Source organism: Neltuma alba, unplaced genomic scaffold, assembly GCF_004799145.2.
Source record: "Neltuma alba isolate B1F8T4 unplaced genomic scaffold, ASM479914v2 tig00002446_pilon, whole genome shotgun sequence".
NCBI lineage: Eukaryota > Viridiplantae > Streptophyta > Magnoliopsida > Fabales > Fabaceae > Neltuma > Neltuma alba.
In genome coordinates this window covers 1,168,765-1,181,832 of record NW_021632864.1, presented here as the reverse complement: position 1 = coordinate 1,181,832, position 13,068 = coordinate 1,168,765, and the positions used below count along the sequence as shown (strand labels likewise).

The 13,068-nt window shown below is 32.3% G+C and overlaps 2 protein-coding genes across 2 annotated transcripts; both read right to left on the bottom strand.

Annotated features, from left to right (window-relative positions):
* Window positions 1-444: 444 nt before the first annotated feature.
* Window positions 445-5,014, bottom strand: LOC114728560 (salicylate carboxymethyltransferase-like). Its single transcript, XM_028915474.1, has 5 exons — window positions 4,976-5,014; window positions 2,091-2,181; window positions 1,559-1,960; window positions 1,190-1,447; window positions 445-1,058 (listed from the first exon to the last, which is right to left on the bottom strand). The coding sequence occupies exons 2-5, from the start codon at window positions 2,163-2,165 to the stop codon at window positions 711-713; spliced, it is 1,083 nt and encodes a 360-aa protein (XP_028771307.1). The 5' UTR covers window positions 2,166-2,181; window positions 4,976-5,014; the 3' UTR covers window positions 445-710.
* Window positions 5,015-6,835: 1,821 nt separating this feature from the next.
* On the bottom strand, window positions 6,836-12,461 carry LOC114728512 (salicylate carboxymethyltransferase-like). Its single transcript, XM_028915429.1, has 5 exons — window positions 12,363-12,461; window positions 9,236-9,326; window positions 8,404-8,814; window positions 8,044-8,298; window positions 6,836-7,183 (listed from the first exon to the last, which is right to left on the bottom strand). Exons 2-5 carry the CDS (start codon window positions 9,314-9,316, stop codon window positions 6,836-6,838), a joined length of 1,095 nt encoding a protein of 364 aa, XP_028771262.1. The 5' UTR covers window positions 9,317-9,326; window positions 12,363-12,461.
* Between the last annotated feature and the right edge of the window lie 607 nt (window positions 12,462-13,068).

The following is a 13,068-nucleotide window of genomic DNA, read 5'->3' as shown; positions in this document are numbered from 1 at the left end:
GGTTGATTTTTTGGATATATTATTAATTGAAAGATCTCACTCAATAATTTTCATAAAATGTTCTCTTTAGCGTTTGACACACTGAGGTCAACAAATGGATATTTAAGTTGTCATCATGGATATTTTCCCCGCAGATTACAAAACCATTCTCTTCAAATATTTGAATTCTAAGCTTCTAGTAGCAAGTTAGCTTCCGTGTGTTTTATGAGGCCTTTTATTTTTTTTGGGGGGGGGGGGGGGACGATAGTAACATTTCCTAGTGATATCAGATAATGAACAAGCAAGGACAAATCAAGTATTAGAGGTTGTTCTATTCATAAATGTGAAATAAGTATTAATAGCAAGCTCATTTTTTTAATTTCTGTTTGACCGAGCAAAGAGCACTTAAAACCGCGAGATGATAACATACCGCAAATACACTGAGAAAAGCTTCTTCCGGTGATCTTACAAAGAAGTAGAATTCCATTGCTTTGAAATACCTAGTATCAGGCTTATTTTTCTGGAACGATACATTAGTCGACACGAGAAAAATCTTATCACACAAGAAAAATCTTACAACATCATAGACATTGCATATTACTAGGATATATACAATGCTGGTTAAACACAAGGACTGTTTAAAACCAAGCATACACAATATCAAGCCGACAAACGGTATATTCACAACACTGTCAACGTACTGTACAAACATATGTTTATATGTTGCTTGTTCAACTTGTTCTGGTCAAAGATATGCAGAGACTGATATGGACAAGGTTTCCCTTAGACATGCGATCTGCTAATATGTCTTGGCAATGTCGGAAAACATCGTCCATTACAGCTTCGCCAAAGTGGGTCACAAGCAAAGGTTCAGCCACAGCTCTCATGAATTGTGTAATTTGGTATTCTTTACTGTCATTACGTTTCTCATCATAAGCATCCTCCCAACTTGTTTCGAATACCTCTAAGTGATTAGCAGTGAAGGACCCTTCTTTTACAACCTCTAATTCCAATTCAGATGAGGACGGAGTATATAAAGGAATATTGAATGAATCCATTTGATCTTCCCTTATTATTCCCTTCATTTCACATCAAAACAAATTGCTCTATCATGAATCTGTATCATTTTCTTTTAGTATGTGCATTTCAAAGAATATTGTTAATCAAAAAGTAAATATGACATATATAATTAGAGTATAAATATATGTACCTCTAAGACCATGTGATTAAGTGCTTCAGCCACGATGTCCCAGATGAGGCAAGATTTATTCATCGATGGGTCATTATTGCTTCTTCTTCCCAAGAGGGTAAGTACCATATAACCCCCTTCAACTACTTCTTGAGCACGACACTTGAGAAACATTGAGAAATCTCTCTGAAATTGATGGTAGTAAGCATTCCACACATTTAAAGGGCTTGTGCTTGTCATATAAATGTTGCCCTTATTATTCTCTACGCCCGCAGGAACCTACAATTAATTATCACATACAACCATCAGTGAATTCCAATTTAATTAATCTGCAAGTATAAACAACTAATTATTCAATATTATTTAAAAGAAAAAGTTAATTATATATACCTGAGACATCCATTGAAGACCATAGGAGGAATGAACAAAATGTAAAGAATTTGTAGGAAAAATCCTGCCATAGAAAGAACCAGGAACTCCGGCGATGTAACATGGACCAAACCCACCTGCCACTCCTCTTAGCTTCTGTTTGAAGCTTTCAATAGACTTGAAGATGTTGTTAAAGTCATTGCTTGGTAGATCATTCAAGAAGATCGTATATTCTGGAGATCTGTGGTTTAGGTCTCTGCAAAGCTTCTCCACAGTTTCAATCAGTTCGCAAGTGACAAAGAAAGTGTTTGGTCCAGAAGAACAACCCAATTCTGCAATTGCTAGGCTTCGAGGGAATGTTTCTCTGTAGAAGCACTGAATAGCTTCATCTCTTATGGGCTTTGTCAAAGAAACCGCCTTTCTCTATCCACATTGATTGTGTATGTTATTTTATTAGTTAACATACATGATATTATAGAACTTTCATATACCCTAATTGAAGCGTGCATGTAATTGGGATGTCAGAAAGGACTGGACAAAGGTAGATATATACCTGTAATAAAGAATTGTTTGCATAGCTTGTTTCTCCAATGCCTCCATTCATGTGCAACACTTGAGCAACATCCATTCTCAGATGAATAATTCTACAATTATGTTTCTCAATAATAAGGATCAATAACCCACATGCATGTTATGAAGAAAAAATACGAGTCCCCACTTTCGGCTTTGGCCTATAATCATGTTAAATAGTTATTTCTTCTTAAAAACTGAACTTTTTAATAAATTACTGAATACCATTCACTAACTAAGCAAGTACAAAGCAAAACAACAAGAGCAAGCTTACTTCACCAAAACCCACCTCTAGACTAATAGGTGGGGATTGATCAAAGACACAAAAATTACCTTTCATGTGAGAGAACGGAAGGCCTTAACTAAATAGTCAGCAAAAGTAAGGTTATCACTCAGACTGTGTCTTAACAAAGCCTGCCAATCCCTATGAATAAACAATCTAGACTCATCCAAAATATACCTAAAAGGATATTTACTGACACACCCTCTAGTAACCAGATTAATGGCTTCTATAGAATCAGAATACACAACTATGTTTTCAAGACCTTTTGATCGACACAGATGAAGACCATTCATGATCACTCATAGTTTCACAATAGCAGGAGGAACTGTCGAACTGATGTGAGGCTCGAGCTGAAACCACTAATTCACCTTCCCTCACTATCACGACTCCCCCATATCCACTGCGGCCATCCAGTAGAACCGAACCATCAACTTCTAGCGTGCTGAACCCTATGCGAGAGTTACTTGTGCATTCCACATTTGGGAACTAGTTGGCAGTTACAATTTTCCATCAAATCTTTATCTCAACAAGAAGGAAAGAAACTATTCTGAGCATTGGAATCTTCACTAATTTTTCATAAGCCAGACAACCATGGGCTCCTTGAGCTTGTTGAGGTAACTGGGATAGAAGACGTATAACATAAGAGCTCCTGCTACGTTGTGTTTGGGTTTTCAGAAAGTTGGTCTATGCCTGCAAGTTGACTTGATAATATATAATTATAATTTGTGTTATTCCATGGTGTCTTGTATTATGGTTCATGGTTTTGGGAAGGAACTGGGTGAAGTCACTACTGCAGGAAGGGATGTCAATTAAGGAGGGTTTTCACTTTGGACATATATTGGAGGGTCATATATACTAGCAACTTTGTTTTAAATTTACTTAGATAAAACAAATAACGTAACTGTCAGTTAAACCAAAATAGTAGCATAGAAAGTACACTTTCTGCATAACCTACGTATAAACATTATACCAAAATATATTGGCACCTTCATACTAGAAACAATATCCAATTAAGTGCCAACGAATGATTGGAGACAGTATTTAGAAAGTTTGATATGAATATATCAAATGAACACCTTAAGTTACATTTTCCTCCAATTCCTGTGAGATACTGAAATCTAACGTTTAAAATTGACAAATTCATTCACCATAGTTACGATAGAAGAAAGTGAGTATTAAGAAAAAGTCAAGACAAATATTTTGAATATTGATAGGAAATCTGGATATGATGTTAGAAAAAGCAAATGCTCCCCAGAACACTACAAAATTTAAGAAGCATCACTCAACCATAAAAGTTGGTACCAAAATTGCGGCAACAATTTTGGTTGAGGCACTCTACAAGAGAACAAGATATTGAAAACCGGAATAGCCTCTGAACCAATTGAGACAGCGGATTAAAGGTTAGTGGGTTAGATTGAAGTCAACCCAAGAGTCAAGTACTTGTGAGGAATAAAAAAAAATTAAAAATTAATTTAAATTCTTATCATGTCATCCAAAAGACTAAATATCAATTTAATACTTTGAATCTCTAACAAAATAATCATATTTACATTTTCTTTCCAATTTTCCATACTATTCCCTTGACAAATTGACGTCATAGTATCATACTATTAAAATCACTAAATATTCATTCTAGCAAAAATAAAATAGATTTATGGTAACAAAATATTTCTGTCAACAATCATTTAGTCACTGAACTAATATTTTTTTAGCATTGAAACAACTTTAAAAACACACAACTGGGTTAACCCACCAAACCAATTGAGTTAGCTAGGTTTCTCACGAGTTATACCGAGTCACCCCAAGTCGGCCCACTGCCAGTTTGTGTTGCCGGCCGGTCTGATCGGTTTTAAATTCTACGCGAGAAAACAAGTTTTTTCTCAGAAAAATTTGAGACAACTTAGGGAACCCGAGACGAATTAATTTTTCCTCAGATTTTTTCACAAATACAATAAGAGAAGAAACCCATAGAAAAAAGTTTGTTCTCTCGGAACCCCCCGCGGGAAATATTCTCTTAGAAAATTCTGCGAGAAACTTTATCACTTAACATTTTGAGCAATGCAAGTTGCTTAGAAATGCTAATTAATCTTCAGCCCTTCTCCATTATCAACAAGTCAGGACATGAAGCAATGTAATAATTCTAACAGGCAGTAATGTAAAAAATGGGGAAAAGGTAAAGAACTTAACAGACACATCAGAATAAGTAGACCCAACAAGAAATGAAATATAACTAGGGACCACCTAAACGAACATGGAGAATTATGAGTTTGATATAACGCATTAGTAAGCATGTTATTTCCAACAGCTGAAAAATGTTATTGTATTCAATTATAGGCAAGAAGCTATGAAATATAGCCGTGCAAATGGAAAATAAAGATTACTTCTTATATCAAACAGAATCAATCTATATAGAAAAATTGGTACTGGGTAGCTTCACCGAGAGCTTGAAAACTTGAGAGTTGAGAGAGAGAGGGAGAGGGATCAAGGGAGAGACTCACGCACCGCACCGGGAAAGAGCAACAATGTGGACGAAGGACGGGTTTAAAGAATAAGAAATCAGCGGGTACGGAAGAATGGAAGCTTACCTATCTTCTCCAGATGACGATGCGGATCTGGGCGGCGGTGATGAAGACTTAGAAGAGCACAATGGGCGACATTAATGAGAACTTAGAAGAGCGGTGGGCGGTGGGCGGCGGGTGAATGAAGAAGGCACTCTGTCACACGTTTAATCACCAGCGAATCACTATTTTTTGTGATATGATTGTGATGCTAGTGAACCCTTTTTGTAATTTTTTTGGCCAGGATTAAATAATAATAATAATAATAATTAATGGGGTGGTGTGTTTGGTTCCCAAAAGTGAGGGGAGGAATTTTAAAATAAGGAAATGGAGCAGGACAGATTTTAAAATAAAGAGAATGAATTTTATACGCACAACTTTATCATTATTATTTTATTAATTATTCATGATTCTACATCACTTATATACGGTAAAATATTTGGGAGAATTGCAATTAGGTCCCACTTAAAGGTATTAAATACAAAAAGGTCCTTTGAAATCATGAAATTATTCTGAAGTCCTAAGAGACCTTTTTGCAATAAATTTTATTTGTTTAGTTACCAAATTACCCTTCTTCTTTTTTTAAAAAACTTTGTTATTGACAACTGAAAGAGCAGTGGTTGACAACTCAGGGTGCAAGGATTGACAACTATCGCGGCTGGTTTGACAACACATTTTCTCAACATATCACACCATAAGTTGTCAAATTAGCCGCGATAGTTGTCAATCCTTGTACCCTGAGTTGTCAACCACTGCTCTTTCAGTTGTCATTGCAAAACTTAAAATAAAAAAAAGAAGGGTAATTTGATAAGTAAACAAATAAAATTTAATGCAAAAAAAATTTTGAGACTTTAAAATAATTTCATGATTTCAAAAGACTTTTTTGTATTAATTCCCTTGAGTGGGACCTAATTGCCATTTTCTCAAAATATTTTCTTATAGAGATTTTAACTGATGATTTTATTAATATTAACATGCTACTATCTCCGATCTTAATTATCAGATCTTGTTTATAGTCTCCAAATAAGATCTTACAATTAGTACCCGAGATAGTATCTTATTGATTTTAATATATTTGTGTGTGAAAAGAAAGTAAAGGAAGGTACCGTGGGAATATTGAAAAAGGCCAGAGAGGGGAATTCAGGTTGCAATAAGAGATTCGTAAACTGCAACTGAGTGTCCATTAATCAAATTAATGCGTATTGGTGTTTTAAACAATGTCATGCCACTGCTCAGCCAGCAGGCAACTCCCTTTTCCTCGTTAAGTGCTTGCTTGAAATGACAATGGATCAAATAAAATTTTGTGAGTAAAATCAAAGATTAAATGTGTTAAATAAAAATAAAAAATTTAACCTCCTTACATTTTTAGTAACTGAACCCATCTCACAAACATATTAATTAATTTTGGATTATATTGCATAATTACTTCTCTGAAACTTGGATTATTTTGAGCGTCAGCTTGATAGTATTTCTTATGGTCTTAATCTTATAATCATTGGCTCTTAATACTACAAAAGTTCTTTATCAAATTTAGTAAAACATTAATGAGTCATTTTTTAAATATGCCATTAATCATCTCTTTTACTCTTGGCTTAATTGATGGTTTTTTTCATCATGTCAACTCCCCAAATGAACTGCTATCAATCAAAAAATAAATTTGGAAAGTCCCAAAATCTTATAACATCATAGACATTACTAGGGCACAGCACTATATGTTGATTAAACACAATGTCAATATTTATTGTAGAAAAATCTTGTATTTTTTTTCCCACACCAGAAGGACTTCCTAAGATGTCACGCATCTTAATCGTCCAAGTATGTTTAACTGTAAAGTTTTAATGAGATCTGGTGTGTTATAGAAACATGTGTGTGTGTGTTGCTCCTTCTTCAACTTGTTCTAGTCAAAGATATGCAGAGACTGACATGGACAAGGTCTCCCTTAGACATACGATCTGCTAATATATCTTGGCAGTGTTCAAAAACATCATCCATTATGGATTCTCCAAAGTGGTTCATAACCAAAGGTTCAGCGACAGCTCTTATGAATTGTGTAATTTGGTACTCTTTACTGTCATTACGTTTCTTATCACAAGCAGCCTCCCAACTTGTTTCAAATGCCTCCAAGTGATTAATAGCGAAGGACCCTTCTTTCTTAACCTCTGATTCCAATTCAGATGCGGACGGAGTATAGAAAGGAACGTTGAATGAATCCATTTGATCTTCCTTTATTATTCTCTTCATTGCATCACATCAAAACAAATTGCACTATCATTAATCTCCATCGTTTTCTTTTAGAATTTGCATTTCAAAGAAAATTGTTGCATTCTCCTGTTCTAAATGAAAGGTTTAGAGGGATTTGTTTTGTTCTAGATTTACTTTATCGTTCAAATTTATAATCCCCTCTTCCTATTAATTCCACACATTAAGATGTTTTTCCCATTAGGGGAGTAGTTTAAATGCGCAAATTATTAAAAGTAATACTTTAGAAAAACTAACACATTTCTTTATAAATATTAAGTTAACTAACTTTTTTAATCTATATAAATCACTCACTCCAATCTTATGTATAAATAACATTCTCCTATATATGGCTGGTAATTTATCTAAGTAACATTTTGTATTCGTAAATTTAATGTAATTTTTTTTTCATTTTTTTGCTAAACATATCTATCCTTCTATTAAAGGCAATCCTATTAGAAGCATTATTGGGCACTAAATATTACTGCCTCTCTCAGCAGAAATTCAAACTTTGATTCGTCATATTGTGAGAGATTAGCTTCTTCTACTAGACTCAATCCTTATTAGTTTCACTTTTTTCTACTCATTCTCTCTTATCTGTTTCACACTCATTCTTTTTCACTCATTATCATCATACATAAGCACTACTATTTTTTTTTTAAAAAAAAAGCCCATTTTTGTCCCCTATTTTCATCTGAATTTGAAAACATATATGTGTGTGTGTCACACGTTTACTTACATAATTTGGTTAGTTGTTACTTATATCTAAGACTTGAGGGAGTAGTTATCTAACTCCCACATTTAGTAAAGAACAGAATAATTAACAAGACGACATGCTAGAGTATGTATATGGGTACCTCCAAGACCATTTGATTAAGTGCTTCAGCAACAATGTCCCAAATGTGGCAAGATTTTTCCATTGATGGATCACCACTGCTTCTTCCCAAGAGTGTAAGTACCATATGACCCCCTTCAACTACTTCTTGAGCACGATACTTAAGAAACATTGAGAAATCTCTTTGAAATTGATGGTAGTAAGAATTGCACACATTTAAAGGGCTTGTTCTTGTCATACAAACGTTGCCCTTATTATTCTCTACACCCTCAGGTACCTACAATTATTGAATTAATGTAATCACCCCGCTCACCAATTAATTTAATAATATCGACAATTATTATCCACTAAATACAAGCTCAAAGGAATAAAATGTATATACCTGAGACATCCAATGAAGACTATAGGAGGAATGAACAAAGTGCAAAGATTTAGTAGGAAAAATCCTGCCATAGAAAGAACCAGGAACTCCAGCGATGTAACATGGACCAGTCTGCTTCCCACCTACCATTTCCTTACTTAGCTTTTGTTTAAAGCTTTCAAGAGACTTGAAGACTGTGTTGAAGTCATTGCTTGGTAGGTCATTTAAGAAGGTAATGTATTCTGGGGATTCATGGTTTAGGTCTCTGCAAAGCTTCTCCACAGTTTCAATCAATTCATAAATCACAGAGAAAGTGTTTGGCCCAGATGAGCAACCCAAGTCTGCAACTGCTAAGCTTCGAGGGATTGTTTCTTTATATAAGCAAGTTATAACTTCGTCTCTTATGGGCTTTGTTGAAGAAATCACCTTTTGCTATCCACACACACACACACACACACCCATCTTTTAGTAAGTATACATAGTATTATATTTTAGGGTTGGTATCCAATTTTGTCCTAAAAGTCTTCACATAGGGACCGTGGATATTCAAAAGGCTTTTTTCTTGAATCACTATCACCCCGGAAGTTTTAAAAGGAAGCAATTCCATCCCTGGCCACTAAAAATGGTAGCATTCAATGTTAGTTTTATAATGGTTAGGGCGACTAATTTGTCATCTTTTAGTTAACTCTTCCAGAATGATTTTGATCCTAAGAAAACTTTCAAATACCCACAATTTCTATGTGAAAACTTTCGGAACTGAATTGGACCTTAATCTTCCTATTGGTTATAATGGAATCAATGCATGCAAATTAGAGTTTTAGAAAGGATTGAATGAAGTTAGATATGTAGATACCTGATATAAAGAATTGTTTGAATAGCTTGCTTCTGTAGTGCCACCTTTCATATGCAACACTTGAGCCACCTTCATTCTCATCTTTACACTTCTACAGTTTATGTTTCTCAATAATAAGGATCAATAGACATACATGTTATATAAAAACAAGTAGAAGAAACAAATTTGCCTTCATCCTATATATAATCATGTTAAATATAGACATATAATTCCTCCTAAAAGTTGGAATTAGTTACCCCATTCCCTATATTTGTAACAGAATCCAGTTATTAATAACTTCTTATCTCCTCGTTAATAATGTTCTTAGTAATTCGTTAATTAATAATGATCTCATTATTAACGAATTCTTATCTCTTTCTTAATGAAATTCTTATCGATTCAATAAGAACATTATTCTCATTTCTTCATCAACTAATAAGAATGGAGTAAATGACCAAATCTCATTTGGTCAATTTGCTGCAGGCGATTGGGTTTTCCAGTTATGCGTCTTTTATTAAGTCTAATTTGGTCAATTTAAAAATAAAGACAATATAATAATGACTTTCCTACTTGATTACAAAAAGTGTGCATTTCATTTCATGAGTCTCGTAATCCCAATACTGCTACTTAATGTAATCAGCATTACAAAATGTAATTCTTTTTACATTACATAGATTCAACCACGTACCTGAACTAGCAGAATTACATGTAATCAACCCGAAGGGACATAATGATGTCATAAATATAAAAGGTTTTATTGTTTTTGCATTCTTTTCATTAACGAGATTGAGAAGATGCGGGAGAACCCGTTTGCTAGCTGGTTGTCATCCCTTCGGTTGTCCTATTTTGGCTAATTATCAAAATTAGCCAAACATTAAATTCTTTTTCAAAAACACCTAAAGAAAACTACTTTTATACATTATGTCAAGTTTTTCAATCACATATGGCCATATATTTTTTTTCATGTAAGTTTATAATTAAATGATACCAAATGCTAATATTCTAAAAATAGAATACATGACAATGTGTAATTGGAGAATTTAATATAATAAATACCTAAATATTGTCCTTTCTTTTCCATCTTAGCCCATTAATTGTATCTTTTTCCTCTCTTCTCAACCCCTTCACTATATTTTAAAGGCTAAGGTATACTTTTAGTCCTTTAAGTTTGCACAAGATTTTATTTTGGTCGTTTAACTTTAAAAAATAAACTTTTAGTCCTCTAACTGTAAAATTGTTAACAAAAAATGATGATATTGAACTCTTAAATACTGATAAAACATTACTAAATACTAACATATTAAGTTTAACATTCAAAACAATCATGATTATTAGAAAAAATATCGTTTAAGACTAACAATTTTGGGGTTAAATAAACAAAAGCATACTTTTTAAAGTTAAGGGATCAAACTAAAACCTTAAATAAAGTTAAAGGGCCAAATATATACTTTAGCCTCTTTCAAATTTAGTCCACCGACAATGTTCAAAATTTCGTACTTATAAAATTTATTTCATACTATATATTTAAAACTTTAAAGATGTCAATTTAATTATAAGAAATGAATTTAAAACTAAATGAAAAAATTTATTGAATCATGGATATTTTTTAACAATTATATCTTTACAATAACAATGTAGAAAATAATTTTATTTTTAACATGCCAAACATCGCTTGCGACTGAGCAACTTCCGCCAATGCTATTGTCTAACCACCAGCTGCCATTTATAGGTGCTTATTAGAACTCTAATAAAGTACTTCTTCAGTATTAATTATTAAGACCTAATTAACTAATTTGAATAGATTAAGAATATTAGTTAAATTTGTTAATATATTTTTTTCTAAAATACCCTAAGATCATCTTTAATTCCTTTCCTTCTTCTCCTACTTGATTATTGTTGGAAGAATATCAATATGGTTAATTTAAGAAAGATTAATAAATATGTGAAATAAGTCTTATAAATAGAACTAACATCAACTTCCCAATTAACTACTATATTAAGGACCAGAAAAGTGACATTTTAAAGGTAATTTATGTAACAAATTTGCAAAAAATAAGTTGTTCTTTGTGAAATAAAATAAATTATTATTTATATTTGAGCATAACTGGGAATAACAAATTCTAAAGCATTATTATTTTAGGATGTATTATCTCACATAAATTAAAAATTAAACATCATGTTCTAGGTTAAAATTGAACAATAATATATATTTCACTAGTTGCATAAAAATATATATTATATCTGATCTTTAACATAAGATTTAGTTTGTAATTCAATTTATATTAAGAATCGGACGGATGAGGTAGTGTGTGTATATCTCTGCTGTTTCATATTTATTATCCATTTTTTCATTCCTCATTTTTATTGCGGACGGCATACTCTCCTTTACCTTTTTTTACCATATCAAAATTCTTTTAAAAAATTACCATATAAAATTTAGAGGGGGAAAAACTGGATGGATATATAATATACTCCATTTAGTTCTTATTATAAGTTTCAAATAATTAATTTACGGATAACAAATAATTAATTAAAATTAATTAAAAGTAATAAGTATGTTAGAAATATATTTTTATTTTTGAATATACTTTTATAGTAAATAAGAAGAAAAAAATATATATATATATATGAGAAAATATGATAAGAGAGATTATGGTAAAGGAGAGATAATAAATGAATAAAGATAAAATTAAAAAAAATACATTAAATGTTAAAACAAACTTAAACTGAAACTCATAAAATAGATCAAATCTTTTTTCAAATTTAAAACTTATAAATAGAACAGGAGCAAGTACAAAGTAAAACACATACCCATGACCTCTTAAGCTAAGAGAAGCTGATATATTTTTTAATAAAATAATCAATTGTATTAAAGTAAGAAAATAAATACATAAAGACAAACACCCCTTTAGACAATCAATCATTAGACACCAAATTGTAAGGAAATACATATAAATAATCCGGATTGGAATATTTATCAAGTACTGTATATGATTGTCATGATGCGATTAACAACCAGTACTTTGTCTACTACTAATAATGAGGATATTTTAATTAACACCCAAATTAATTAAGAGGAGCCCATGTATAAATAGATAGAAGAATGAAAGAAGAGATGGATGCGAAAAGCGGTATATATGAAACTTACATAGACTGGTGAGATTAAAGGATGGCAAGAGGCAGCAGCGGAGCAGTCATCGGAAGTTGATTTTGGAACTGATGATGAGGGGTCGGTCGCTGAGAGATTTGGAGAGACACAGAGAGAGAAGGCCCAAAAGCACAATTACAGTGGGAGGCTTGTTGATTGCGTGTATATATATATGTGTGTGTGAATACACAGAATTAGTTTGGAGATCCTAAAATCATCAGATTCGAACTGATCAAATTTGATCTGAATGACTCAAATTTAATATTTTTAATTAATTATTTTTAAATAAAAATATATTTTAAAAAAAAGATAGTTTAAAAAATTATTGTTATTTTAGATTCTCTACTCATTAAAATAGTTATCTTAAACAAATTTTGAAAAAAAAAATCAAATATCGACCGTTCAAATCAGATTTAGACAGATGTAATGAAATTTTTCTCAAACTAGTTCAATATATATGCTTGCATCATATGCTCATATTTTATTGTAATTTTACAAACTCACCGCTTTTTGCCACAATTTTCTAATCATTGATAATAGCATAATAAATACTCCTTTCATTGATTGGTCCAACCGTTGCACACTAAAAGCAGATATCTTGAAATTTGAACTCGTATTATGAGAGAATGAGGCTGTGTTTGGATTGCCATTGGGGGGAAAAAACAAACGTTTTTCATTAAAAAAAAAAAAAAAAAAGCCACGACAG

Coding starts and splice junctions, on each gene's coding strand:
- LOC114728560 (XM_028915474.1), bottom strand. CDS start 2,165: ATGGATGTTGCTCAAGTGTTGCACATGAATGGAGGCATTGGAGAAACA. Junction 1,448..1,558: donor GTCTTCAATGGATGTCTCAG/GTATATATAATT, acceptor AATTAATTGTAG/GTTCCTGCGGGCGTAGAGAA. Junction 1,059..1,189: donor TTAATCACATGGTCTTAGAG/GTACATATATTT, acceptor TGTGAAATGAAG/GGAATAATAAGGGAAGATCA.
- LOC114728512 (XM_028915429.1), bottom strand. CDS start 9,316: ATGAGAATGAAGGTGGCTCAAGTGTTGCATATGAAAGGTGGCACTACA. Junction 8,815..9,235: donor CAAACAATTCTTTATATCAG/GTATCTACATAT, acceptor GTGTGTGGATAG/CAAAAGGTGATTTCTTCAAC. Junction 8,299..8,403: donor GTCTTCATTGGATGTCTCAG/GTATATACATTT, acceptor CAATAATTGTAG/GTACCTGAGGGTGTAGAGAA.